Source organism: Melopsittacus undulatus, chromosome 7 (assembly GCF_012275295.1).
Source record: "Melopsittacus undulatus isolate bMelUnd1 chromosome 7, bMelUnd1.mat.Z, whole genome shotgun sequence".
NCBI classification, from domain to species: domain Eukaryota; kingdom Metazoa; phylum Chordata; class Aves; order Psittaciformes; family Psittaculidae; genus Melopsittacus; species Melopsittacus undulatus.
This window is the reverse complement of record NC_047533.1, coordinates 51,417,666-51,445,491: the sequence shown is the minus strand read 5'-3', so window position 1 is coordinate 51,445,491 and position 27,826 is coordinate 51,417,666. Positions and strand designations below refer to the sequence as shown.

Here is a 27,826-nt window from a genome sequence, read left to right as displayed (position 1 = left end):
AGACTTTGTAAAGCATTATCAGGAATATTAATAGGTTTGCTGACTTGCCTTATTGCTAATGGAAAGGGGTCCCCCTAAAACAAAGCCATAGTATTTTACTTAAGTCATATACTGTATTATCCTCTGATAAGCACAAAAGTAATAGTTATTTCTTGAGTTTTCATTGTCTTCCTTTTTGAGATGCTCTTTTAACACAGGTACATTTTTAATATGTTCTTACTAAGTATTTGTTCGCTACTTCTAGTACTTAAATTAATAAACATGATATCTGAAAATAAAACCTGTGCAGCATGTAATAGAAGACAAACATGTCTTCATCTCTTGCAGCATCTTACTGTGAGAGTATTGAATTTTCAGCTACCCAATCATTTCCTGAGTAACAAAGCTTGGGAACCAAACAAGTTTGTTAAAAATGAGAATGTAATGAACTTCCTCCATGCTTATACCCAGAGACCTGTCTGCGAAAGCCCAATGTGACTTGTCTTCAGATGGCATTAATGCATATGAGGGCGTGAAAGCCTTTGTACGTGTATCTATGTCTTGCCCATTTGGCTTTTGTGCCAGCTTCAAAGCCATCTGCTCTGGGGTGGAAAAGCCTGCCTAACAGACAAAGGCAGCTGCCATCAAAGTTTTTGCATGCTGATCTCTCAGCCACTTCTCCCGTAACCTTGGATGACCACCTCTTCTAGGTAAAGAGAGAGAACATGAACCTCTGGGTTAGGATCTGATAAATTGTGCCTTTCCCCTAAACATATGTGAGTAGCTCTATCACTCCTCGTAGGCAGTGGACTAAACGGTGTAACTTGAGAGCCTGGCCGCATACATTAGAGATTGGCACTGGTCTGCTCGCTCAATCTATGGACTATACTCTCTCCACTGCTGCACAGCTCTTCTCTGGTTGCCATCATATCCCTGCAGCTGCTTTTTGCTGTATCTGATCATTAAGAACGACTGTGTAGCCCAAATAGGATGTGTGTTAACTTGGGCTTTATTGTCAAGTGGTGCTTGACTTCAGCCCAGTTTACCCTAAGTGCCCATCCTCTTCAACATATTCCCAAGAGGAGGTATGGAGGTTGCTTTGTCCAAAAAGATCATCCTGTGCTTCCTTTCATCACCCAGTGCTAGAAACTTGTTACTCTGTGTTCTCTGCCTGCTTTATATTTATTTCATATGACTTACTGCATGGAAAGTCGAATAGCTTGGACTGCTGGTGTACCAGAATAAGACTTTTGTGGACTCATCTTTTTCCAGCAAGGAGATGAACATGCACTAGTTGAATGCATTTGAATGAGGGCTCATGAGTTCATTCAAGCTAAATATATCATTGCACTGCTGTTTGAGGTGTCAGGCACTAAGCTTGTATGTGACTACTCTTTTTTTCCATACAAACTCACTTGAATGGTTTGATACCATACACAAAACCAGCCCAAAGCACAAGCTGATTTTCATTTGCTTTCCTTTCACACAGGCTTAGCAAGACCACTGATTCCAGTTCATATGGAGCTACTCATCTGACCGATCTTTATACCGAAACCCAACAATGGGATTCTAGCACATCTCTCAGAGACCTCTCTGACTTCCTAAGAAAGAGTCGGGCAGCAGTCCCTCTGGAAACCCTGTTTGCTTTCCTCATAAATGGGAAGCAAGGCAGTTAAGCTTTGGGGAAATTTGAGGCAGTTAAGATAGGGAAGTTTGTGATACATGCCTTTATGCACCAAAGCAACTAATCTGAAATGAGAAGCTAATTACTGTAGGCTAATGACAGCAGCTGGGACTTCAGGTGGGTTGAATTCTCCCTTTGCTGGCTATGCAAGGAGCCTGCACTCCTAGTCTGAGCAGCTCAACCAAGTTCCTGGTGTAAAGTGGGATGAATTACAAAGTACTGAACCTCAGTATTTGGTCAGAGAGGCACTGAAGAGAAGGTGTCTCTCTGGAGCCTTTTCAGCCTTAAAAATTGGGACATGTTGTTTGTTTGTTTTGCATCAGATTATTTGGATTTAGGGGATTGGAGAAGTTCCTGTCAGGTTTGGTTTTGTTTTCTGTTCTTTAAGATTTGGGAAAGAGTCTTATTCTAGAAGCATTTTCTCCCATCTCTGCCTAGTTCTGGCAGGGTTAGGAAACAATTACATGAAGTAATCGTAAAGAGATAAAGCCCAGATAAAGTTCCAGTTTTACAGTCTTTTAAAGCATAAAGCAGAAGGTGAGAAACAACTTTTGTGGGAAAAAAAATCTAAGCTCTATTTTTTAAATTATTTTTAATCACTTTCATATCACAAATGCTAAAACAAAATCTCTCTGACAGGGGGTGTGTTCTCAGGGTTTGCCTTTGAGGGTCTTCACTGTTGCAGAGGGGACTGTGACATGGTGATGAGAGAAGAAAATGCTCACACAAGGATACCTAAAGGTGAGATGTCCCAACACAACTTAACCTCTCTGCTTCTGCAGATGAACAGTTGGCCAGCATCCCAGCTAGCCAGTTTAAAGTTAGCTCAAGAATCTCTGTTCTTTGTGCTACTTTGCAGCCACAAGCTAATACAGTTGTTACTTGTGTCACTGCATAGCAACCTTTTGTCAGCTAGGCTTGTATTAATAGTACAGGAAAGCAAACAATTACTAGAGTGTGGTCAAATAGAAGCTGGTCACTTATTTACTGTACATTTCAGACCTATTTGTTAATTTGGGTTGAAATTAGCAAATAGTTTAAGTTGGAAAAAGAGGAGGAGAAAGAATTGTTAGTGTTTAAGTTTTCTGAAACAGAGATGGAGGTTGTTTCATTTTCTCAGTCTTGATTCATGTGGAGGCCTGGAAACCATTCATATACAGGAGGGGATGTCTTCTCATTTTTCTCAACCTTGAGACTTGCCCAAAGCATAAGACAATCCATGCTCAGTTGCATGATTTCCAGCTATGGTGTTCCAGTGCAAGTGGAGGGATAGGAAGCTGCTTGGCAACTGCAAAAGCCTCTGAGCATAAGAGGCTTGTTTGGAGGAAGAGCATTGCCCCATGGGGTTGATTTGTCAGGGGCTCTGGGGCTGAGAGGAGGGAAACACCCTGTAGCATCCAGCTGGGCTGTACAGGGAACCTATCACCCCAATGGGTTTTGACACTAGACCTCTTTGCTGAGGAGCTATGTGTGAATGTGGTCTGGTCAGAAAGACTACAAATACTTTTTGCAAGGACATGTAGTCATAGAAGAGAGAGTGGCTTTAAACTGAAAGAGGGAAGATTTAGATTAGATATTGGGAAGAAATTCTTCACTATGAAGGTACTGAGACACTGGCACAGGTTGACCAGAGAAGCTGTGGCTGCCCCATCCCTGGCAGTGTGCAAGACCAGGTTGGATGGGGCTTTGAGCAGCCTGTTCTAGTGGAAGGTGTCCCTGACCATGGCAGGGGTTGTGGAACTAGATGAGCTTTAATATCCTTTCCAACCCAAACCATCCTGTAATTCTATGAAATACATCAGCATTTTGGCAGAGTGGTGGTCTCCACAGCAGACGTTAGTTGCCCCAGATTCACCCTACCTCACTACAGAGATGTTCAGCTTATTAATTGAGAACCTCCATGAAAGCAACACTGGAGGATGAGGCTGGTGTATGCTGCAGATGGGAGGACTCACAGGAGGGTGTCAGGGGAGATGTGGTCAGTGTCTGCCTCGCTCAGGGATCTGAATCACAGGGATTTCAGAGAGCTCATCGCTTCCTGGGAAGCACTCAGCACCTCACAGGATCAGGCTTGTGTGCTCAGTGCAGAAAGCCCTACAAAACCCCATGCTCTCAGGTGCTGAAACACACCTGTGTTTTCAAAATGCTGTGGCAAAGGAGAATAATAGACCTAGTCAGAGAACCTTGGACTGCTTGGAGAAAAGAGAATAGGCAGCTTTTATGTTTAAAATAATCCTATTTTTCCTAAGTCACTGCTGATTAAAAGAATGGTGGGAAATGTGGAACTATATAAGCAAACACCTAGTACAGCTATAGATAGATGTTGTATGTTTTGAGGCCAGAGCTTAAAATTGCATTTCAATGAAAATTGCATTAAGCTTCAGAATAGGGACTGCCCAGTTGATGAAGGATATGCCCAGGGACTTATAGTCTTCTAGAGGGTGAATTAACTAGTTGCACAAGCATTAGGACAAAGTAAAATAACAGTCAGACTGGGTGTTGGCACTGCTTTTTGAAGAAAGTATTAAGATGAGATTTTTGCACTGGAAATTAAAAAGTACTTTAGCTCTGGTAAGATATACAAGTACATATTCTCAGAGTACACAGCTAAGGTTGTGCAGGCTACACTTGTGTGCATCTCTGTTAAAACTGTGTATTTGGCTGTTAGATCTTCTGGACAGGTTGTCTACCTGTGACACAACAGAGAAACGCTGTTTCTCAAAGTTAAAACTGTTGAAGCTTGTGTAACAACTGTTACTATTTCTGTTTCTGAAGCTATGATAATTGATATATTTGATGTTTTCGATATTTTTTTGCAAAGTATAGACTTTAAAATGTGTACACCTTTCAACTATATACTGCAGAAAACTACACGAAACTTTTGGAAGATAAGATTACATAGTAATGCCTCCATTACATAAATAGTCTTTCCTTACCTCAGTTATTCAGCTGAGTGTGGGGGGCTACTTACACAAGCAAGGATTTCTCATCTCAGTGAGATCTGGTGGGATCAAGGACAAAATTAAAAAAAAAGTAGTCCAATTTAAGTAAATCCCTTGCTCTACTATTACTCAGCTTCAGCCAAGCTATCATTTTCCAGCCTCATAAAACTGTCATGTCATTAGCGTTTTGGGATGGTCTCCTTATAAACCTGACCTTTACAGTGGATTTTACACCTGGGTTTAAAAATCTCATTCTTACTTTCCCCTGCAGTTGCCTTGTGTATTGACTGAAGGGGTTTGTCAGGTGGGAGCTGATTGGATTTATAACTCCTCATTACATACCCAGCTTCTCACCTGTGGTTCTTTAATTTGTAAGCTAAGCGAGCCAGCAGAGAAACATATACAAAAGTATGTATGTGACCTTAATTCCAGGCAGGCGGATTGCATGCGGTTCATAATGGTGTTTATTGAGCTCCCCTATATATAGAACTCCATCCCAAGAGAGGCTTCGATCTGAGGGCTGCTTGATCCTCCTTTTCACTGCCAGGTGGTGGGAGGCACTTTAGCTGGCTTTTACTGTAAGCCCAGTGAGAAATACCCCCAAGACGCTTGCTACACGAACTTCAGCTCGGTGACCAAAGATAGACCCCGTGGCAGGGAGGTGTGCATAACGAAGAAGGATCACTTTTCACATGGCCCTCCCAACATTATTTATTGAACACTGCAAGCAAATTAATCCCAATCCGACTGTGGCTGTCCTCCAAAGCATGGCAATTGCATGTTGCAGTCTCATGGTACCAGGTTTGCAATTTACTGCTTGGGCACACATTCATCGGTTGGAGCTCTTCTATGTCAACAAATTGTTGCCAGAATTCAAAACCCCTCTGCAAAGCAGCTGACTGCATAAAGGGATAGTACTATCCAATGTAAAATCCAGTCTGCCTGTTCCCATTCCTAATTCTAAAGTAAATGAAAAACAGTGATTGATACTACTTTATATTTTTATGTGATGGTCCCTGGCCAGTTAAAAATAGATTAAAAAAAAAAAAAAGATTAAAGTAATAAAAATAGATTTAGTAAAATCTAGCAATACGAATAATAAACTAATAAGCTATGAGAATGAGAGAGAATGAGAGAAATAGTAACTATAAATAATATTATGTAATTTAAAATATAATAAAAATGTAATCAAATATAATCCTATTACGTTCACATTGCTTTGAGGAATCATTCTTTGTTTTTCAATGTCCAAACACAAACACCAGGAACTATGAAGAAGACAGGTTTTGAGCCTGAACCTTTCAGCTCAAGTCTACCTCTATAAATAATCAGGTTTGGGTAATTTTAATGAAAGGTCATAAATCAGCTCTCTTGTCCCCCCACCAGCTTGGCTGATAACACCTCAAGGAAAGGTCATGGTTTCGGGTTTTGTGGCAATCGTTTCCACAGTTCAAATAATCAGATACATGTGTAGTTCTCAAGTTACCTGATAATACTGTACAAAGAATAGGGTCACAGCAGAAAGTTCATTTCCAAAGGCAGTCCCGTGATGGCAGACTTGACTAGATCCAGTGACCTGGGAGAGGTGGTCCTGTGGAACAGAGACCTCGGGAGACCTGGGGGAAGGAACAGCGAAGTTGAGATCAGTCAGTGAAACTTCAGTTCTTGGAGAAATACTGGCATAAGCATGCAATCTGTAGGCCCCTGAAAGACAGCAAGCAGATTAATAACAGCTAACATGATTTTGACAGTGCTTGTTCTAGATGACTCCCTCTAACTTCCTTTTAAAATAGAGCAATGGGCTTTGCAGGGAGAGCAGAAATGGCATTTGGCTTTGGTATGGTGCAATACTGTTCTTTCACCAGCTAGGGAAGTGCTGTGCAGGTGGAATTATGAGCTGAGAAATTATATAGGTTATGACTGATCTTGGATCATGCTTGACAGTCAGAAATATTGCATCATGTGTATTAGTAGTGAGTTTAAGGGGGTCAAAACAGTTGTGTTTGTTCAGTATTTTCATTAGTAACTAGAAGATGAAAACGGCAGATGTTACTCAGGGCTGTGTGAGCAGGACACTAAGTCATCCCTCCCCTCTTCTCATCAGGGGTGAAGCTCCATGTTGCATCTTGTGGCCACTTCTTTGCACTGCACATACAAATATACAAATTGAAGTCCAAAGAGCAGTGATGAGAGAGCTCACAGGTATGTCCCATGGGTAGAGAGGGTTAAGTAAATTAGGGTTGTTAGGCCTAGTGAAAAGATGGAGAGAGAAGGAAACACACTGGTCACCCTTAGTTATGCAAAAAGCTGTGAATCATCTCTTCTTCCACCCGTGGCAGAAATAGTGGCTTTACAGCAAGGATGAGTCAGATAGACCTGAGGATTGTCTTTCTGATGGCATGTGGATAATCAAGGGGAGATGGTCCAAGGAAACACTGAAGTCTCTGCAAGCAGAAATTTGTCTGGACAGGTTGGACAGGCACCTGTCAGGATGTTCATGAAGGCAATAAAGTGTTTATAAATACTCTTATTCAACATGTTCCCACAGTTTGCATGTGCTATTGCTGTCTATGTGTAACAGCCACCAGAATATGCTCTTGTATCAGTGACATTTTAGACACTGTTTAATCTGACATATGCAAAATTCATCAAGTGTTTATTTCATCCAAGTAGCAGACTCCCCATATAAATACATGAACTGATATTTAGACTGTATTTGGAGCGCGACTGAAAAGTACCAAAGAAATCTAAGCTTGTGTTGGAATTCTGCTCCTGCCTGTTTGTTTTGGCATGAGATTTTGGGAATTCCTTCTGGAAGAGAAGGGTGGCTAGTGAGGGGAGGATCTGTTTTAAAAATATATGCATCTTCTGCAGACCCTGTAAGGCATCCATTGGGAGCTGTTGATAGCCAGGGCCAGAGAGCACCACACAGAGGGGGTTTTGCTGTTTAACAAGCACTTCAGGCACCAATTCTGACAGGGGCTCAGGTATATGGAAGCTCACTGCAGGGCATAAGGCAACATCCAGAACACCATCCTATCTCCTCCTAGAAGGAAAAGTGGCCTCCCATTTGGAAGGCCTCACCAAGGCCTTTGAATCCTGCAAGCTCAAGCACTCAGGTTTGGGTCTTGAAATCCACCCAACTCCAGAGTTTCTTTCCTTTGCAAGGTCTGACTTTTTCTAAAGGGAGAGGTCTGCCAGGAAGGAACCACATATGGTTTCAATTTGGGTGACTGAGCCCCTCAATCTCTGCAACAGGCTCAGGGTGGAAAAGGAAAGATCCTCTTAGCTGGCATAGTCTTTGTACAAGAAAGGATCAACCTTTAAATCCAGGTGTTGGATTTTACTTAGCACTTTGTCACCCAGGCCCAGAAGAGATACCATTTTAGTGTAAACTACAAAAATTCTAATTTTATTTCCACTTGGGTTTGTTAGAAAGTTTCCATACCAACACATATGTGTGAGTATTGTATTTCTTTTCAATATATCTGGTAGCACTCAGAGATTTATAATGTGTGCTAGGCTTCACTGTTCATTGTTAAACCACGAGTCCCCTTCTCCCTTTCCCAAAGGAGCTTTCTGCTCCCTCCTTTTCGGGTACTAGTCCTGAAAGCAAACAAGGGTGCTGCTGTAACTGTATCATTCTTCATCTCTCTGAACCTGCAGCAAAACCAAGCCTTTTGCTGTGTGCACAGATGCAGCAGAATCCTTCTGCTGTTTCCATATTTTTTGCAAAAGCAAAAAAATCATTTCTTCCCATGCAAGAAGCATAACCTGCATTTCCAGCAGGCCATCTGAGTTACTGGAACTGTGTCTGTCTTCTCTCTGCAAATACTGTTTTGATTTTCCTTCTGTATTGGCCTGATTTTATTAACTTCTTTGAGATTTTTATTCCTACTCCAGTTTTGAAAAAACGTGACTTGGTGATGTAAGAACTGTGCAACACAGTATTAAAGTTTCTTTATGTTACACAGATTAATATTTTCCCTTTCCCTAGTCAGTGAAAGCTCAGCTAAATCCTTCCCCTCCTGCTATTCCTTCACCAGCTGTTCACTTTTCTGTCCATGTGCCAGTTAAAGGAAAAAACCCTGTGTCCTTCTGCATGGTCTCCTATGCAGAGTACAGTTACAGTCTCCCTAACATTCTTAATGTCCTTATTCTCCTTTGAAATGCCTCTTCTCAAATCCCTTTTAAATCCCACCTCCCTTCTACTCCAAGAGTGATGTATTTTAAGGTGCATAGGTAATTCAGCCCATCATCTTTACCTGTCTAATCTAACCTTATATTAACAAAGGGCAGAATGCAGCTAATCAGTATGTGTGATTATTTTTAACAGTGAGAGCTCAAAAGTAGAGCAACTATTACATTGTGAGAAGCATTACCTCTAGAGATTTTCTATGGGATGTCAGGACAGCTTCAGTAACACTTCAAGACAGATTTGCATGCAAAAATCTTAGACATGAGTAGCTTTAGTGAGAGAGTTTTTGAGGTGGAAAACATGCAAGGCTAATTGGCATTACTGAACACCTCAATTGGGTATTGCTAGGATCATAAGGATAACATTATTTACTGATATCCAATGTTATTAAGTAAAAAAAAACATTGATCTGATTATTAATCAATGACAATGTCTTGCCAGCACAGAGCAAGAAATTGCTGTTTGTGAGAAGGTGTGATGGAGCCATAGTTTCCTCATGTACTGGGAGCAAATGGGTCTATCACTTTACTTTTGCTTGCTGTAGGGCTTCTCTGGCAAGTAAAATATATTGAAACACTTGCAAACAAAAAAACTGATCCTCAGCTTTGCAAAGCTGTTGAATAACTTTGATCTTTTGTAAGGCAGCCCTAGAGGGGAGCAGTCCTGGGCACACAGTCCCTATGTTCAATCCATGTACCCAAGCTTTGGATACGATGAATGACAGTTACTAGACACCTCAAAAACAGGCTCTGCAAAAGCTGACACTAAGGTAGCTGAGAGTAAAGGCTGAGGAGAAGGAATTAAGCCTAAACCCCCATGGAATTTTACACTTTGCTCAAGGCCAGGCTCACAGCAAAGCATCTCTGAGGGACTGGCACCACATCAGTGCAGAAATTTCTGATTAAAAAAAGAGGAGGAAATCTTTATCTTTATTTTTTTCCTTCCTCTAACACACAGCAATTAGGGCACTTAATCTGGATGTTACAGATTCACTTTTTTCAAAGGGCATTAGGATTTGGATAGCTCTGCACACTGTAGCAACCTCTTAGTGCCATGGGAAATACACTGATCCAAGTGGATAAGGCACACAGGCTTCCAAGCTATAACTGAAAGTGAAGAAGAACAGGTGTGGTTTTATGTATGTATTTTTGTCATCAAGGGCATAAATTCCCTGTGGTGTAGACGCAGATAAGTTGTAAACATACACATATGAGTGCTCCATTATGCTCTCAGCCTCAGTTGTGAGAGTCATCACCTGGTGTTGTAAGACTGAGTAGATTCAGTTCAAAATATCACCAAAGGAAAATAGCAGTAAAAATATCTCTGGATCATAGCTGGAAACTAGACTGTGTAAATAGATAAATAAAGAGTCAAGTTTTGATGCTCATTTTGGTGGGGATCTCAGCAGGACTGTATGAGCAACCGTTGTAACTTCAAAAAAAAAAAAAAACAACCCCACAACAACAACAGATTTTGGGAGCAAAGATCTGATTTGTTGTGTATTTTTGATAAAACCAAATACTAGAAAACCAAATACTAGAAAAGAGAATAAGGTGGGAGAGAATGACAACCAAGACCCTGGTTTGGGGGATCAGAAGGTGAGGGCAGTGAGAATGTGGAGTGGCAATCTTGTTTGAGAGGAGGCATCCAGTAGAAGAGACGCAGAGCAGGAGGCAGGGCACGCACCCAAGTGCAATGAATGATCAGGGTTTAAAACCTAGTATCCCTCTGCATCCCAAGCGCTTGGAAAGGACTGTATGTGAGGATCTACTCCTGTCCCACTGCCAGTTAAAACCAAGATGCCTCTCTTAATAAGATGCTAAAATACTCTCTCTAGTTAAGTCACATGTTCATTATGGCTGCTTGGGACATGGGAGGAAGTCTAAAATGTGTGTGGAGGGGACACAAAGCTGGTGAAGTTGTGCTTAGGAAATGCTGGTGCCATTTTACCACAGCTCTGTGGAGGACCACGCAGTTGTGTGTACAAGGGAAGCTGAAGATATGTGAACCTGGGCTGAGGAAAGATTAAGGCTGAGTAAGCCTAGCAGTCCTGAGAGCTGGTGCCCAGCCTCTCATTAAAAACACACTGGCAGCAGATCAGCCCCAGCAGAGATGGGAACCAGTTATCCCTGTTGCATGGGGAGAGCTTCACCACACCTGACCCAACTCACTCCAAACCCTCTGAGTCTTTCTGTTAAAATATCACATGGTGCTTCAGCAATAGCTCCCATGCTGTCACTCTGCAGCCTAAGAAACTACCATGTGTCTGTGTAGGGTACTAAGAGCTCAAGCCACCTCACTTGTTCTCTGCCAGGCAGCAGAGACCCTTACTGAAACAAGACACAAAACCCAGCATGGGTGCAGGACCTTCAACTCTCACAGCTCACCGCTTGGGCCCAGTAAAGGAGAGAGGCCACTTTTCCTGGAGGCAGCAGGAACACTGCAACCCCATGGAGAGGGGTGGCAGCAAAGCCTGTCTATGGGGTGGCATGGAGCTGGAGGCACTGGAAAGCCCTTGTTTTAATGTGGAAGGCACTGCAGAGAGGTCTGGGATAGTGCCTGCTCCTCCTTTTGGTCCCTGCATCCCTGCAGTATCCCTAGCAGAGCTGCACACTATGCTACTCATGGCAGTACATGCAGCTGTAGGGACACAGCTCCTGGTACTTGGTCTGGAGGTTCCCACAGCTCTACCCTACCTAATGTCTGATGTTACCAGCCCAAGTCCTGGCTTGCTCACCCAAGCATGCAGGTGCTTATTTGTTTTTTAAGTTGTAACTTTAGGCTGTATTCTGCACTGTACAGCTGAAGGCTGCTCTGCAATGCTACTCACTTTTATCCATTTCTCCTCCTCGGTGTTTAGCAGCTTGCCTTTTCCTTCCATGGCTCTGGAGTGATTTTTGGTATATCATCTTGGGCACCACTCAGTAAAGCCCTCAGCCACCAAAGGTCAGGTGTGCCGTAGAAATGCCTGTTAATAGGTGCTGATTATGTCTAAATTGGTGTTTCCTGGGAAAAGGCATCTTAGATCCCTTGGCTGGGGACTCTGGACTGCTGCATCCACGGAGTGCCCCCCTACAACACACCTCTTGAGAGTAGGGACACAGGGTGCAGGAGATAGTTTGAGGAAAACGAAAATTCGTTATTGACTGCTGTGTGTGGAACGAGGGTGCATTTGGTGTAGGCAAGCCTAGTGCCCTGGGAGCTGCCTCTTCCAGGAGCTGGCCAGCAGCATCTCTGCAAGCAGGACGGCTCTCCCCTCCAAGGGGTGTCCGGGCGCCTTCATTCCGGCATACACAGATGTTTAAAACAGGACGTTCAATGACGCCGGCTTTATGGGCAGTCCGCAACCGGGACAGGCCAAGCGGCTCTTTTCTCGGAAAAACCCGGAGGGGCCCGGGCCGGTCCCGAGATACCGCAGGGCGACCGGCCTCTCCCTCCCGGTGGCCAAGCGGGCCTGCGCTGTCCCGCGGGTGCGAGGGGGGGCCCGAGCCCGGCCCGGCCCCTCCGCCCCCCGGCGGTGATGCCCAGCCGGGCCCGGCAGAGGACGGGAGCGGGGGGTGGGCAGGGCAGGGGGCGGGCGGCCCGCCGCCCCCCGGCACGTGCCTGCCCGCCCCTCGGGCCACTGCCGCGCCCCGACGGCTCCGGCATGGACGCGCCCTGCCGGTCGCCCGCTGGCCCCCGAGCGGGGCCCGAGGGCGCGGCTGCGGGACCGGGCCCGAGCCCGAAGGCGGCCACCGAGGAGGAGGAGGCAGCGGCGTATGTAGAGATCCGCGGCTCGCCGCGGGGGCCGGAGGAGAACGGGCAGACCCCCGCGCTCGCCACGGCCGGCGGCGCACCGGAATGCGGAGCCGGGGGGACAGGGGATGTTGGCGGCTCGGAGAGCGGCGGGTCGCAGGCCGGGGCCTCGGGGACAGCATCCTCGGACGGTGGGCGAGACCACCCACCTTCCCCGGGCGCGACGGCGGAGGGCTGTGGCGCTGACCCAGCCTCAGGAGGGGAGGCAGGGAGCTGCGGGCCGCCGGAGGCGGGAGTCTGCCCGGAATCCTCCTCGTCCTCCTGCCCTTCTCCGGTCCCCAAGGCGGGCGACTTTCGCGCAATGGGCGAACCGGTTTCGACAGAGGGCAAAACCTCCTCGTCCTCCTTCGGCTACGAAAGCGAGGAGGAGGACGCGGGGCGCAAGGCGGTCCGCCCCGGTGCCCCCCCTAGCATCCCCCCTGGCTGCAGCGGCGGCAGCCGCGACGAGGCGCACTATATCAGCACGCAGGAAATCCAGCTGAGCGAGGTGGACCACGACATGGACTTCGACGCGGGGCTGGCCGCCCGCTGGGACTTTGAGGACAATAACGTGATCTACTCCTTCGTGGACTACGCCTCTTTCGGGAGCGACGAGACCCCGGGGGACACGGCGACGGAGGAGGAGGAGAATAGCTGCTACCTCAGCACGACCACCAGCGAGCCCAACAACCAGACGGACAGCATCGACAATACCAGCAGCACCGAGATCGTCAGCCTTACCTCCGAACACGACACCCCCGGAGGGGATAAGCGCGCCAGCCCGGGAGAAAGCCGGTCCAAGGAGTCCGGCCGCCCCGGCGGGAGCCCGGCCGCCCAGCTTCTCCTATCAATCAAAGCCGCTTCCCGGGCTATAAATGAGTCTAGCAACGTGCGCGGAAAGCAAAACACTATTTACGCTGCCAAGCATGAAGGCGACATGAGCCTCCGTGTCCCCACGGCTCCCGATCGCGATGCGAGTTTAAAACTGGACGCGGCCCGGGACCCCGCGAAAAAATTCATTGCGGTACCGGCGCGGCTGCTGCCGCGGTGCGGGGCCGCCCGAGCCGGGGAGCACTCCAGCGGCGCCTCCAGCGCCGTCAGCGAGCTGGACGATGCCGACAAAGAAGTGCGAAACCTGACGGCCAGGGCTTTCCGCAGCCTGGCTTATCCCTACTTCGACACCCTGCGCCCCAGCTCCCGCGCCTCCTCTGCCTCTCTTCCCGACAATGCCCTCGGCATCAACCGCTGGTCCACCTACCTGGACCTCAAGTGCGGCAGCCTGGGACAGAAAGCCGAGCCCAGCCTCCTGCGCTCCGGCCGTTCACAGACCAAAGCCCTCGAGTTCGTGGTCAGCAAGCTCGATGGGGAGATCGCCCACGTCGAGTCACCACGGCGGCTGCGGGCAGGCTCCCGGGTGGTGACCCTGCTGGACCTCGGCCATGGCTCCGAGACAGGGCCGACCCCAGAAGCGGGCGGCGGGGAGCCACCAGCGACGGAGTGCAGCGTGGGGGGACCCATCAAGAAGTCCAAGTTCGCTTCCAGCCTCCTCAAAAACGTCATCTCTAAGAAGATGCAGCTGGAGCACGAGTTCAAGATGGAGAGGGGCGAGATCACCGACACCTCCTACACCGGACCGGGCGCCGGACGGGAGCCGGAGCCCGCCGGTGGAGGGCGGGAGCGGCAGCGGGAGGGCGGTGTGCAGCGGCAAAGCTCCCGGCACTCGGAGGGCGGCTCGGACTGCACCGCCGCGACGGCGGAGGAGACGGGCGAGGGCGGCGGTGGCCGATCACCGGCCTCCAAGGCGTCGACGCCCCGGGAGGGGAACCGCAGCCTGGACCGGGCGCTGACGGAGGAGTTGTGCGAGGTGAAGCGCAGCGCCTCCGAGGCCATCAAGGCCACCTTCCTCCGCAGCCAGAACAGCGCCTTCAGGTCCTGGAAGGAGCGGGAGGCGGAAAAGAAAGAAGAGAGGGCTCCCGTCGGCAAGCTGAAGCTCTCCTCCAGGCACGACTGGCGGGCCGACCTGGGCGAGATCTCCGCCGGCAAGTCCACCAAGATGTCCCGCCTGTTCGTCCCCGCCATCCAGCACAACCCACGGGAAAAGGAGCCCGGCAAGCAGGCGACCAAGTGCTCCGCTGCCCCCGCCTCCTCGCCCCCCGCCGCCAAGCCCAGAGCTCCCGAAATCAAGATCAGCCTGGGCAGCCTGCAGCAGCCCCGGGATGCCGGCTTCAGCATCGCCCAGCTGCTAACGCCGCGGATCGCGGGCCGGCCGCCGGAGGAGGGCCGGAGCCAGCAGCTCAGGCTGCCCAAGCCCGGCGAAGGCTCAGACAAGGTGCCTCACTTCACGGTGCGCGATGTGCGGGACGGCAAGAATAGAGCTCAGGGGCCCCTCCACCAGGTGCGGGACGTGCGGAAGCTCATTAAAAGCTCCTACAACTATGACTCGGGGGATAACAGCAGCGACAAAGGCAGCGTCGCCTCAGACCAGGGTGGCCCGGAGCAGAAGCCCCGGCAGCAGCTGGTCATCGCCGGCGTCCCCAGGTCCCTCTCCCCCTTGGTCATCACCTGCCAGGCTGTCGGCCACGCCAGCACCAAGCCCACCGAGGCGGGGCCCAAGGCGGCAGGAAAGGCGCCGGCCTGCCCCCCGGAGGGCACCGTCCTCGTGCACCGCACCTCGGGGAGGCTGCCGGTGGCCACCATCGCCCCCAACAAGAGCGACCCTCGCCAGCCGGCTGTGCTGAAGATCGTCTCCAAATCCTCCGCGCCTTGGCGGCACCAGCCACCGCAGCCACCCGCCGAAAGGGGCCGGGGGCCGGAGGAGGACCCGCGGGAGGAGGGCAAGGCGGCGCCGGTACAAAACGCGCTGGAGAAGCTGACAGCGGCGGTGCGGAGCATGGAGGAGCTCTACAGCTTCAACAAACGCGAGTGGAAGCGCAAGAGCGACCCTCTGCCCATCACCGACAGCCACGTCCTTTCCCTCATCGCCAGCCAGGAGCGGGACGCCGGGCCCCGGCCCACCCCTCCAGCCGCCGCCGCCGCCGCTCCTCCCCCACCACCGGCGGCGGATAAGCCGGAGGAGCCGCCGGGTCAGGGGCCCGTCAGCGAGAGGCTGCCCCGCCGCCCCTTCAACACTAACGCCGACAAGGTCTCGGCCAAGGCGGCCGCCTTCGAGAGCCTGGCCCGGCAGCGGCAGCGGGGCCCGCCGGCCCCCCGCGCTGAACCTCCTGGGGTCCCCCGTGCCCTCCTCACCCTCCGCGGAGCCGGAGGAGCCGGAGCCCCCGCTCCGAGCAAGCCCCCCTCCGAGGGCGGCCTGCGGGGCCAGGCGGCACCGCGCTCCCCTCGGCTTCCTGCGGGCGGCGGCGATGCAGAGCGCGGTCCGGACTGCGGGAACTACCTGGCCCTGCCGCTGAAGGCGGCCCCCGAGCCCGGGTCCCCCCCTCCCGCCGTGCCGGTGTCTGGGGCGAACGGCGGCATCCGCCCCAGCCCGGTGTCAGCGGCAGCGACGGCGGCCGCGCTATGCAGCCTGCAGCCCTTCGGCACCGCCAAGCGCCCGGGCAGCCCCGGACCCCTGCCCGGACCCCCGTCTGCCGAGGAGCGCTCCGCCGCCGCCCCGCCGCCTGCCGCAGAGGGTCCGGCCGCCGCCCTCTACCGCCCGCCGCTGCCCTTCGCCGCCCTATCCGGTGCCGCGCCGCCGCCGTTGCTCTGCTTCTCGCCCTCCGTGCCCACCGCTGCCACAGCGGCCGAGCCCTACCCGCAGACGCAGCGCAAGATGCTGCTGGACGTGAGCACCGGGCAGTACTACCTGGTGGACACGCCGGTGCAGCAGCCTCTCAAGCGACGCCTCTTCGACCCTGAGACAGGGCAGTACGTAGAGGTGCCTGTGCCCCAGCAGCCGGCCGTTGCCCCCGTCCCTCTGCCCCTCTCGCCCCTGGCCCTCAACGCCGGGGCCTACGGCGCCACGTACATGCTGTATCCCGGCCTCCTGCCCGCCGCCGCCGTGCTGCCTGCCGGTGCCCTGCAGCGCCCGCTCTCCCACTCGGGCAGCGATGCCAGCGCCCCGGTCGAGTCCGGCAGCCCGGCAGCGGCAGAGGCCGCTTTCACCGAGAGCCCCTACTACGTGGCTACCGGCAAGGGCCCGCCGCCGCCACGGCGCGGGGCAGCCGAGGCGAAGCCGGTCATCAGCATCACAGCACCAGCCACCGGCCCACGGATTGTCGCGCCGCCTTCCTTCGACGGCACCACCATGCGCTTTGTGGTGGAGCACCGGTGAAGAGCGCAGGTGAGTAGGGGCAGGCCATTAGCCGCACCAGTTGATGGTTAAGGGTTGACCAGGTTAACCTCCAAATGGGGAGCTGTGCCACAGCTTCTCATCCCGGGGTGTAAGTAACTTGCCTGAGGTCCACAGCGGGGCCCTCACCGGGACTAAAATACAGCCACGGGATAGAAACACAAAGGTTGCACATGCCTGTAAATGCAGTTGGGTATCCCTTGGAGCAGGACACTGGAGACAGTTTCAGTAGAAGCCTGTGTTTGTGCAGCCCCATGGCTGAGGGGGGCCTGACTTAGTGGCATCCCCTTGCTCCTGGGCAGGAGAATGCGTTTGGGTACCTCCTCTGGACCCACTTTCAAGCCATGAAACAGCCCCTCCACCTTGGCAGTGCATCCCCTTTCTCACTCCTCTCTTCTTCCCATGCAGAGGCAAACACCTATCTCTGTCCTGAGCCTCTGTTTCTCCCCATCCTTGGGAAGAGTGTGAGGGGGATCTGATGGAGCCAAACCCTTATTTTGTATCCTCCTTGTTAGTGGAATGAGGGAGCAGGATACGTGGGGTGGACCCTGGTGTGCTCTCCCAGTGCTGTGGGACTGCTGGTGGGGACTGGGGCACCTACAGCTGCCTGCACTGCAAATCAGGATTTCATACAGCTACTCCAAGCTTGGCCTGACGCAGCATTACCAGTGTCTGGTTACCAGGGTTGTAAACCCAGGCCTGTAACCCAGGACCAGCCTCCAGACTGGGGGATGTGCGTGTGGAGCATTGACAGCCTGGGCTGGAGCAAGGGATAGGGCATGGGACTGGGAGTACGGCACATATCAAAACCAAGTGTGTGATGTCTTGCACAAAATAACTATATTTCTTTTCAAAATAACATTTCTTTTTCAAATACATGAAATATTAAGAAAGCACCTTCAGATGTCACTGCTCCTTTAGCCTGAGTGATAGAATGATAGAATCACAGACTGATTTGTGTTGGAAAGGACCTTAAAGCTCATCCAGCTCCAACCCCCTGCCATGGGCAGGCACATCTTTCACTAGACCAACTTCTCTGGGCAGCCTGTTCTAGTGCCTCACCACCCTCACAGTAAAGCACTTCTTTCTAATATCTAACCGGAATCCCTCTTTTTTTCAGTTTAAAGCCATTTCCGCTTGTCCTATCACTAAATGCCCCTTAAAAATTCCCTCTCCAGATTTCTTGTAGCCTCTTGCTTTAAAACACACACCTCATCTTTATTGAGAGCGGTACTGGGCAGAGCTCCCAAAGTCTTCTGCAGCTTACTGAAGACTCATGGAGTTTGTTCTTGCTGTATATCAGGACACAACAGCAGTGGCAGTCGAAGGTTTGGGTTAGTCACCAGTCTGCACTCAGGTTTTCTCAGTTGCATGCTTAAGGGTAAATTCTTTCTTCCAGTGTTTCAGTTACATTTTTTTTTTTGCTTTGGCAGTTCTTTCAGTTTGCATCATCTACTATTGCATAGTAAATTATTTGTTGAATGAAACCTTGTTGAAATGATTTCTACACCTCTGCTTGTAGACACTGTTTTGAAAGTGACATTTTTCTGTCTTGGTTGCTTTCATTGGCCCTAATGGGGCCACTCAGGACAGGCAAGGTGCCAATTGAAGCTGAGCTCTGCTGTGCTACTCAAGTTGATCTTGTCAGTAAAATCTTGGTAGAGTAGCTAAATAAAATGGCAAGAGGTATTTGATTTTTTTTCCATCTGGTCTGTAGGCTGAATTCAGACTGCCAGCACAGGGAAGTTACTAGATTTTAGTTTAGGGATTTGCTGCCATTGAAAAGATGTGGTGTATAGTGCAAGTGTTTCTATTTTATAGCAGTTATTTAAAAGAAGAGCTCTAGTTCTTCTCATCTCACTAATTAAAAGTGAAACACATCATATTTCAGGGTGTGATTTGCCCCTCTTTTCCCAGAGGATTATCCCACTATGTCTTGCCCACAGCACCTGGCATACCACTGAGGTGGGTTATGCTCTCTGCGAGTCACTCTTTCTCACTGGGGTGGTCAGTGGCTGTGTCAATGCGCTGTGTTCTTGTGTTATACTGGAGCTCTGCCATTGTAACACAGGTGTGAAATCTGCCCCAAGAGACTTGTGATGCAAATTCTTGCGCACTCATTACAGAAGGTCATTCAGCAGTTAGAAGGCTTTCATCTTTTACCATTAGTAATGCCAAGAGGCATGTTGTGTATACAGACAGGGATATCCCCTTCCCAGCAACCTCAGACCTGCTGAGGTAGGTGTCCTGCTGTTGTGTGATGGATGTGGTGTGGTTGTGGGTTTTTTTTTCTCAGTCTGCTCTGAAAGGCAATAAACCAGATCATTTTAATTGTATGCTGCAAGACGATTTTAGCTTGTTATCAGACTTTGGTTATAGCTCTCAGTGGAAAAGTTATATGATATATGCCAGAGGGGAATCACATCAATAGCCTTTGTCACAATATGCTGTTCTGTCCCTGTGCCTACCTAGCATTTTCATTCATCTACGTAGTTCATGTTCCTGTGGATGATTTTTTTTTCTCTTCTTCTCTCTTAATCTGCTCCCCACTCCCTTATTTTCCTGTATCTCTTTTGTCTTTCTCTTCCTAATTAAACACATTTGTTTGCTTGGGGTAGTGTTCTTTCCCTAACAAGAACAGGAGTGTAATTTCGTATGAATTAGAGGGTGAACTGTTGATCATTTTTTCAATCCGATTGCTTTCACATCAGATCAGGGTGTTGGGGTTTTTTTCTGGTTGCAGCAATGCTGTGCAGATTCTAAAATGGTATTTAAGCCAGACAGGGTTCATCACCTGAACATGGGGTTTGAATAAAATGCTGTCCTTTCAGGTCCCATCTATTTTAGTAGCCAAAATAAGCTGAATGAGTGTTTTTCCTCTCCATGCCTGTATTCCTGCCTGCACTGCACATAATATCTTCTTCCTTTTTTCATTTTTTTTTTCACATCTTCATTGACAAACAGTATCACCATGTCAATGACAGTGTCACCCTGTCAAGGACTGCTTCATCGTGGTCACTGTCACCTCTTGGAGATCAGTGTGTTAGAGCTGACCTGAAGCTTTGGTGGCAATAGGATGACCATGGTGCTGATGGCACTGAATCCTCTGCACATCTGCTGCTCTTCCACCACTTCTTTCTGTGTCTGATGCTCTTTTCTGTGTAATCAATGGTGTGGAATAGATCCTATCAATTTGGTGTCTGGCAAAATCCAAGATACTATTTCTGAACAATTCTTAAATTTTTTATATCTAAAAAATATTACAGAATATGTGCATGTTTCTGAGAGATATCATGAGGTCGTTTTTCTCCCTCCTCTTCACTTACCAACAGTAGTTGGTAAGCTTTTAGCACCATAGTTCTCTGCTGCACTTCTTCCTTCATATGGGGAAAAAAAACTGATGCTGATTTTCTGTTCTAGTATCTTGCCAACCTGCCTGCATCCAAACCTAGGCAGTGCCAACCTGAAGTGAGAGGTCTGCCTGGAGGAAGCTCATTCCCAGCCGGAATGACTAAAAATGTGTTTTAACTTTTGTATCTGTCCTCACTTTACACTTTGGGGAGTTTCTGCTTTGTGATAGTTAAATAAATGAGAAAATAACATGTGGCAAAATAGAAAGTAACTGTAATAATTTGTACTGCCAATATTAGAAGGGTATTTTATCTTGTTCTGTTTAAACATGTGCCCAAACTGAAGCTGGCTTATAGTTACAGGCATACGTGGGATATCTATGTACATGACAGGCTAAGTTAGATGTGAGCAGTTCTTTCACCAAAGTATGCAAATATACTTATTAGTTGTGTTCCTACCTGCCACCTGACAATCTATGCCTGCCTTTAAAACATATACAAATGATTTTTTTAGGGCTCATACATCAACATTTTTAAACTCTGTTTTAGTTGTACCCTACTCAGCAGAATGTGTAGTCCACACTCCTAAGTCAAAAAGTCAACTTACAATGAATATGCAGTATGTAGGATTTACTTATGCTGACGCCTTTGCTGAGAGTTCAGTAAAGCATCTGTTCAATTTTAATGGGAAATACTGGCATATTCCAAGAACTTAAAGGGCTTCAGCATTTTATGTAGTAAAGCTATAAAGGGGAATAAGTATGAGCCTGTGTTAAAACTTATGCCTACTTAGTAAACATTTAAATAATGCTTAAATAATAGAAGTTAATAGTTAATAATAGAAGCTAATAATAGTAGTTAATAACGCTTAAATGATAGAAATTAGTGGTGTGGTAAATGTCTCTTTGAATACTTGTCCAAGCCAGTATTTAAGTCTTAACTACACAAATTTTGGGGTACATGTTTATGGGTTGTTTTACTTTTGCTTATGTACACCACTGTGTTAGGAAGTAAAGTGCTCAGGTCTCCAAGTTAAGTGTATGGATCACTTAAACCCTAGATGGATCACTTGCCCTCTTTCCACCTATGTGCATGGGGTTGCCCAGGACTAGCCCATGGGGAACTACAGGGTCATGAGGTACCATACATTTCGCACCCTGAGCTGCAGGGATTAGTTCTGCTCAAAACCTAAGGCTACCTGATCACTGACTAAGTTTAAAAAGTCAGGTGCTATTGTCTGATTCTTGTCAGTAGCTTAGGAAATTAGTAGCAAGAAGTAGTGTGATAATGAAGGAGACACTATGCACTTCTCTAGAGTTGTAAAGATTGCTCAAATGGTTGTGGCTGCTCTCTTAACAATCTACTTTTTATTAATGATGCTTTTCTGTTTGTTTTTGTTGTTTGTTTACAGGGGTAAGGAAGAAGAATCACACTCCTTTAATCCAAAATACACTTGGTAACTCTAAACATTCATCCTAAAAACTGCTTCTACAGTTTTCTCTTTTTTTTTTTTTTTCTGCTTCATCATACAAAACAAGTAAGTTTCTTGTTGTCTCCTAAATACCCCCCAGTTTGGGAGCATGCATGTATTTCATTATGTGAGCAAAACTAAATTACTGCATTATTTTCTGCAAAGCAGTTTTTATATGAAGCCAGTATGCAGGCTTCAGGCATTGCCTCTGCTGGTGTCTAGCAGTGCTACTACAGCTGTTCGTAAAACATAGGGTGTAAGTGCAGCAGTGTTTCCATGTCGATAGATGCTCAGCTTTGTTCAGGTCCCTGGAACGTGCTGTGATCATCCAGTGCAGCCCCACAACTCTTAAAGGTAAACCAAAAAAGCCTTCAGCTCTCTGCCATTGCAGAAAATGAGGGTCTTCCCCACAGGTTTCATGATGATTCATGGTCAGATGTCTAGTTTGTACTCTGAACTTCAGCACTTGGAATTGCAATTGGAGAGATCTGTGGTGTTAAGGTTATCCTTTAGTGTTTATATTTTGACATGGCTCAAAACAGATTGTGTATACGTCAGAAAACACATTTGATTGCTTTCGTTTTCTGTTTGCTCCTCTGTACTGTGCTGAACATCACAAGTTTCCTTAATTATTACAGTGTTTAAATACTGGAAAGCCAGGAAAGGAATGTAATATTTTTAGATCCTGATTCTAAAGGAGAGGACAGCATTTATTTTTCTTTAAGACAGCAATCTATTCTTCTTTAAATTGCAGCATTGCAGAAAACATAACCTTAGTGACTCCCCTGTGGGAGTTAATGTTACAGCCCCAAGCAGTTGTTTCTTTAGCAGATTTATCTGAGGACTACACCCACACTATCTGTATTTGCTAAGAAAACATTTCTCTTTTGAACAAGAAAATAGAAAATAAGATGACTAAAATGCAGTGATATATATGTCCATATGTTGAACTCTGCTTAAACTGATTCTTTTGCTGCCAGCAACCAGTTAATCTCAGCAAAAGACTGTTGTTATTGTGACAGTAAAACTGAAGTACAGTAGAGTGTTCCCTTCCCAAAATTTCAGTTCAGGGAAGCACTTTGGGAAGCCAATAAATATAAGGACAAACCTAAATTATTTAGCAGAAAGTTTTCTTGAGGTAGCACGGTCAAAATTTAGAAACTAAATGCAAAGCCCACAAGCCGTACTTCAGCATTTGCCCACAGGCAGGATTTTCCTGTGCCTGTTCTCAAGGTTTCCTGCTGCTAAGGAAATTTCCAGGTTTTCCATTCTTCAAGAAAGCCCAGGTTTTTGTTTTCCTGAGTAACTCACAGAAAACTCAGCTACAATTGTAACCATACATGTGAGATTGTATTTCAAGTGCAATTTATTTGTTTACAGACACAAACTGAAATTGCCGTCAGGATGAAATGCACTGCAACTGTACAGATAGTGAGTGATTTAACATGTATCCTCTCATGTATCTTCACTGTTGTGGAAATCTAATGGAAAAATATTATTCTAACCCTTCCTACAGAGCTTGGCGTGACCAGCTAGAGCATATAGTGTGTAAGCATAACCCCTGTGCACTTTGATTTACGGTCTACAGTTACAAGCTGTAACTTCCTGCTGGGATTCGGGCTGAGTGTCTCTTAAAGAAAATGAATGCTGCTTCACCAGTTTCCTGACTAATAAGTCCGTAGACATTACTAGAGCATCAGTATTAAACAGAACAGTACTTTGGACTGCAGGACAGTGCAGGTACCAGAGTAGATCATCCCCTGTGACATACATGTGTATGGTACGGACATTATAACACTAGCATCTCTGTTTAAAAATGTTTCTGTCCTATCCTTTCCTATATCGGTGCTCAGAGTGAAGTTTCACGTTGCAGTTTACAAGATACATGTTTGCACACACAAACTCAGGGTTTACAGTTTCACCCAGTGTACTTGAAAGGAAAAAAATGCACAAAACCCAAGTGCCCGGGATTTCAGGGTGTATTTGAAGGGGGTAAATTTTGCAGGGAATTTTTTAACTGCCTGTGGAGACGAAAGCAATGAAATGAGGCAATGCCAACAGCTATTTATTTTCTCAGGGGAGATTTCTTCAGTGGAATGTGTCAGTCCTAATGTCAAACAGTGTCTGCTTAATACTGTCTATTAGTAAAGAGACTCCATGTTTGCATCAAGGGGTCAGTTTTGCAAAAAGCTTCGCTTCACAGGCTCAGTCCAGCAAAGCCTTCACATGCTGTTCCAACTTCAAATATCTAAGCAGATTCCTGGGAACTTCAGTGGAAGCACAACCTTTCTTTTCACCATTCAATGCAATGCTTTGCTGAACTTAGTCCAGAGCACTGAGTGCCTTGCAGACCTGAGTACCAGGTTCTTCACTTTACATGTATAAAACCAGAGCTCTGGGCTTGAGTCTAGCTGGGCCCAGCAGATAATGCCACAAAAAGTTGCCGGAAGATATCCAGTAATATGGTGCTCCTCCATGTATACATGGTGAATTGCTTTAGCCGATGGGGTGATGTGTAGCCACATATCTTGTATTACAGTCAAGCCCTGTGTGTTAGGGTTCACAAGCTGCTAGTATTATATGTTTCAAGGTGCAGTCAGCATGTTACAGCTGAAATTCACCCCATGTGCAAAGCAGAGAAAAATGCTGTGCACCACTCGAGTTCCGTCCTAGCCCTGCTATCAGGGCTTAGGAGCTGTGGGACTGGCCAGGCACTTCCACGTGTTCTGTGTCAGGATGCCAACTAAGAATTTGAGCGGGACTGGAGTGATGCATTAATATTGTTCTGGTCTTTTGCAGCAGGGTTGGTTTCACTCAGTTAAATTTAATCCTTGGTGGATCACTTGGTGAATGATTTAAAATGTATTTATGGGTTGTGTGGGTTTGGTTTTCCCCTTTTGTCTGCATTCAAAGCTACCTTTACTCTCTAGTGTTGATGGCCAAAGTGTCATTCCTTGTGCTTAGAAACTGCCATTAACTTGTGGCTACCTGAGAACACATACTTTTAAAATGCTTGTGTTTTTTTTCCCTTTTACTATTTTTTCTTCTTTTTTTTTCTCTTTTCTTTTTCCTCCCTTTTTTAAGGGGTTGGGTTATCAGTGTAAAGATATTTAAAAGTGCAAGTGTGAAGCAAGCCTAATGACTGTTAAGAGGATGTGGATGGTGTGTCTGATGAGAAAGCGGTGAGCTATAAGGCAAAGGGGAAAATGCTGTGTACACATTGTGCTGATGATTGTTGCCTGTGTGGGGGGGGAATAAAAGAAGAGACAAATGGACTCTTTGAGCTGCTCTCAACATAGATGCCGCTCTGGCAAGTGCATAGCTGAAGCCCGAAGTGATCCCACTGCAGGATGCCGTGAGCCTGGGATGGAAGGACAGCAGAGTCACTCCAAGAATTGCACTAGCAGTGCGTTGCACCTCGGGAACGCTTCAGCACGTCATGACCAGGCGGGAAGGACTGTCTGAAACCGCTGAGTACCAAAGTTTGTAACTGAATGAGTTAGCATTTGTATTATGTTGGGGGGTTTTTTTGAATGTTACGATAAAATAAAATGTATTTTTCAGTAAAAGACACAGTGCAAGTAAGCCTGCAGTTCCATGGTTGCTTATATGTTTGTGAAGTTACTTTTGCTGTTGTGCAGAGTAAATAACAGAGGCATTACTTGGTTCAACATGTGAACAGTAACAGAAGATTTCACTGGAGAGAAGATCCCAAACCCCGCACTTGGAGTCCGTGTTTGTCCCAGTGTTGTAAGTCTCTTTCTGACCTAATCTCCCTGTTCATTCTGCCATCATAGGATAAAGGGAAGTTGGAGGCATTGCTTCATTTGACTCTCTTTGATTATTTTTTTTTCCCCAGATATAACTTTAATGAAAAAGGAGCTCTCCATTTTCAGTGGACTTTGGCTAGCAAATGTGTTTGGGTAACTGCATCTTTGTCTGATGTCTGGTGATCTTCACCATGAGGATGATGAGGGACTGGAGCACCTCCCATATGAAGACAGGCTGAGAAAGTTGGGGCTGTTCAGCCTGGAGAAGAGAAGGCTGCATGGAGACCTCATAGCAGCCTTCCAGTATCTGAAGGGGGCCTGCAGGGATGCTGGGGAGGGACCCTTCATTAGGGACTGTAGTGATAGGACAAGGGGTAATGGGTTGAAACTTAAACAGCAGAGATTTAGATTGGATCTAAGGAAGAAATTCTTTACTGTAAGGGTGGTGAGTTACTGGAATGGGTTGCCCAGGGAGGTTGTGAATGCTCCATTCCTGGCAGTGTTCAAGGCCAGGTTGGACAGAGCCTTTGGTGACATGGTTTAGTGTGAGGTGTCCCTGCCCATGGCAGAGAGGTTGCAACTGGATGATCTTAAGGTCCTTTCCAACCCTAACTATTCTATGATTCTGTCATTCTATGTAATGTGTTCAGAGAGAGAGATTGGTGGGTGAATAACCTTTTTCTGCTCATTCTCTGTGTTATTTTCACTGTCTAATATTGTGTGGTGATGAGAAATAGGATGACTTTATTAATGGATAGCAGTATTGCTTTATTGCTAAGAAAAAGCTTTTACTGCTTTTGTTTGTTCCTTCTACCCTAACAGAGATCAAGGAGCTTTCTGATGTTAAGTCAAATCCAAATGTTTAAAAAAGCATGAGTCAAACCCATGAAAAGTCACGAAATGGACCTGAAAGCTGAAAGACTAGTTCTGCACTTTTAAAGAACACTTTCACTTCTCAGTTTTCAGTATGTAATGGGCACATTATAATGATCTTCCTTTTAATCACATGCTGTAGATACCTAAAGGAAAAGAGATTCCCACCTCATTTATCTGCAAGTAGTACAATGCAAAGACCTCTGCAGTTGAATTTACTGTATCATTCCAAGACATGGCAACACAGTCTTGCTACTTTGATGGAAGCACAAGTTTACTGGTAAAACAGTGGTTTGGTGTTTGTGACACGTTCTCTCTTTCTGGGTTCTTTGAAATCTCTACCTTAGCATTGCATTATGGTAGGTGTCATCAGTGCCAATGTAGAGTTAGTGATTCCTATACAGATATACAAATGAATTAATTGGCAGACCCAAAAGACTTAAGAGTGGAATGAGCATGGACACTGAAAGGAAGAATATGGAAAAGAACTGGGGAAGAGCACAGCCACACAAGCTTAGCTCAACAGGAGCAAGCTGAGAGATTGTAGGAGATCAAAGGATGAGCAAACCAGAACCAAATTAATAGTGGGTGTGCAAAGCAGAGATCCCTTTGTTCAAACTAGAGAAGTCTGAAATTGCAAAGGGACTTGGTGTTGTTAATAGGAAAATTTGTGAGCTGCTCCTTTTCTCCAAGAATTGCTCCTGGAATGTGGTTTCATTTGACCTTTGTAATAAGCTCTTCACAGCAGTGATTGTTTCTCATGGTAGGTGGACATGTTAAGCTGAAACCTCTACAGAAGGAAGGTCAAAATAAGCACACTGCAAAATGTGAACTCTAACCTTTCCTAAGAAGCCCAGTACTAAAAGCACCTAGTCTATAACTGCCATCGTCTTGGATTGTCGCTGATGTCTAAGGTACAGTTGCAATGTTCATCACATGGGCTTCTAACTCCTAAACCATATCCATACTTAAAGACTGCAGTTCCTTCCATGATGTGTAGCCAGGGAGGAGTGAAGTGTGAAGCTGAACCCTGGAATTCTAATTATTTTCATTTATTTGAATCACAGATTGGTTTAGGTCAGAAGGGACCTTAAAGACCATCCAGTTCCAACCCCCTGCCATGGGCAGGGACACTTTCCACTAGACCAAGTTGCTCAAAGCCCCGTCCAGCCTGGCTTTGAACACTGCCAGGGATGGGGCAGCCACAGCTTCTCTGGGCAACCTGTGCCAGGGTCTCACCACCTTCATAGTGAAGAATTTCTTCCTGATATTTAATTGAAGTCTTCTGTCTTTCAGTTTAAAGCCATTCCCCCTTGACCTGTCACTACGTGCTCTTATAAAAAGTCCCTCTCCATACTTTTTTTGAAAAGTATATAGAAAATACTCTTTTAAAATTAGCACTCTCTGAAAGTCCAAGGGGAGAGTTTAAACATCTCTTTTGCAATTGGGTTGCTTTTTGGACATAGCTGGATTATCATTGAACTGTTCTTTCTGTGGTTT

The 27,826-nt window shown here is 47.2% G+C and overlaps 1 protein-coding gene across 1 annotated transcript; it reads left to right on the top strand.

The window, feature by feature from the left end:
* The first annotated feature begins 12,449 nt into the window (after window positions 1-12,449).
* On the top strand, window positions 12,450-16,844 carry C7H4orf54 (chromosome 7 C4orf54 homolog). Its single transcript, XM_031046631.2, has one exon. It carries the CDS (start codon window positions 12,450-12,452, stop codon window positions 16,842-16,844), a length of 4,395 nt encoding a protein of 1,464 aa, XP_030902491.2.
* Window positions 16,845-27,826: the final 10,982 nt, after the last annotated feature.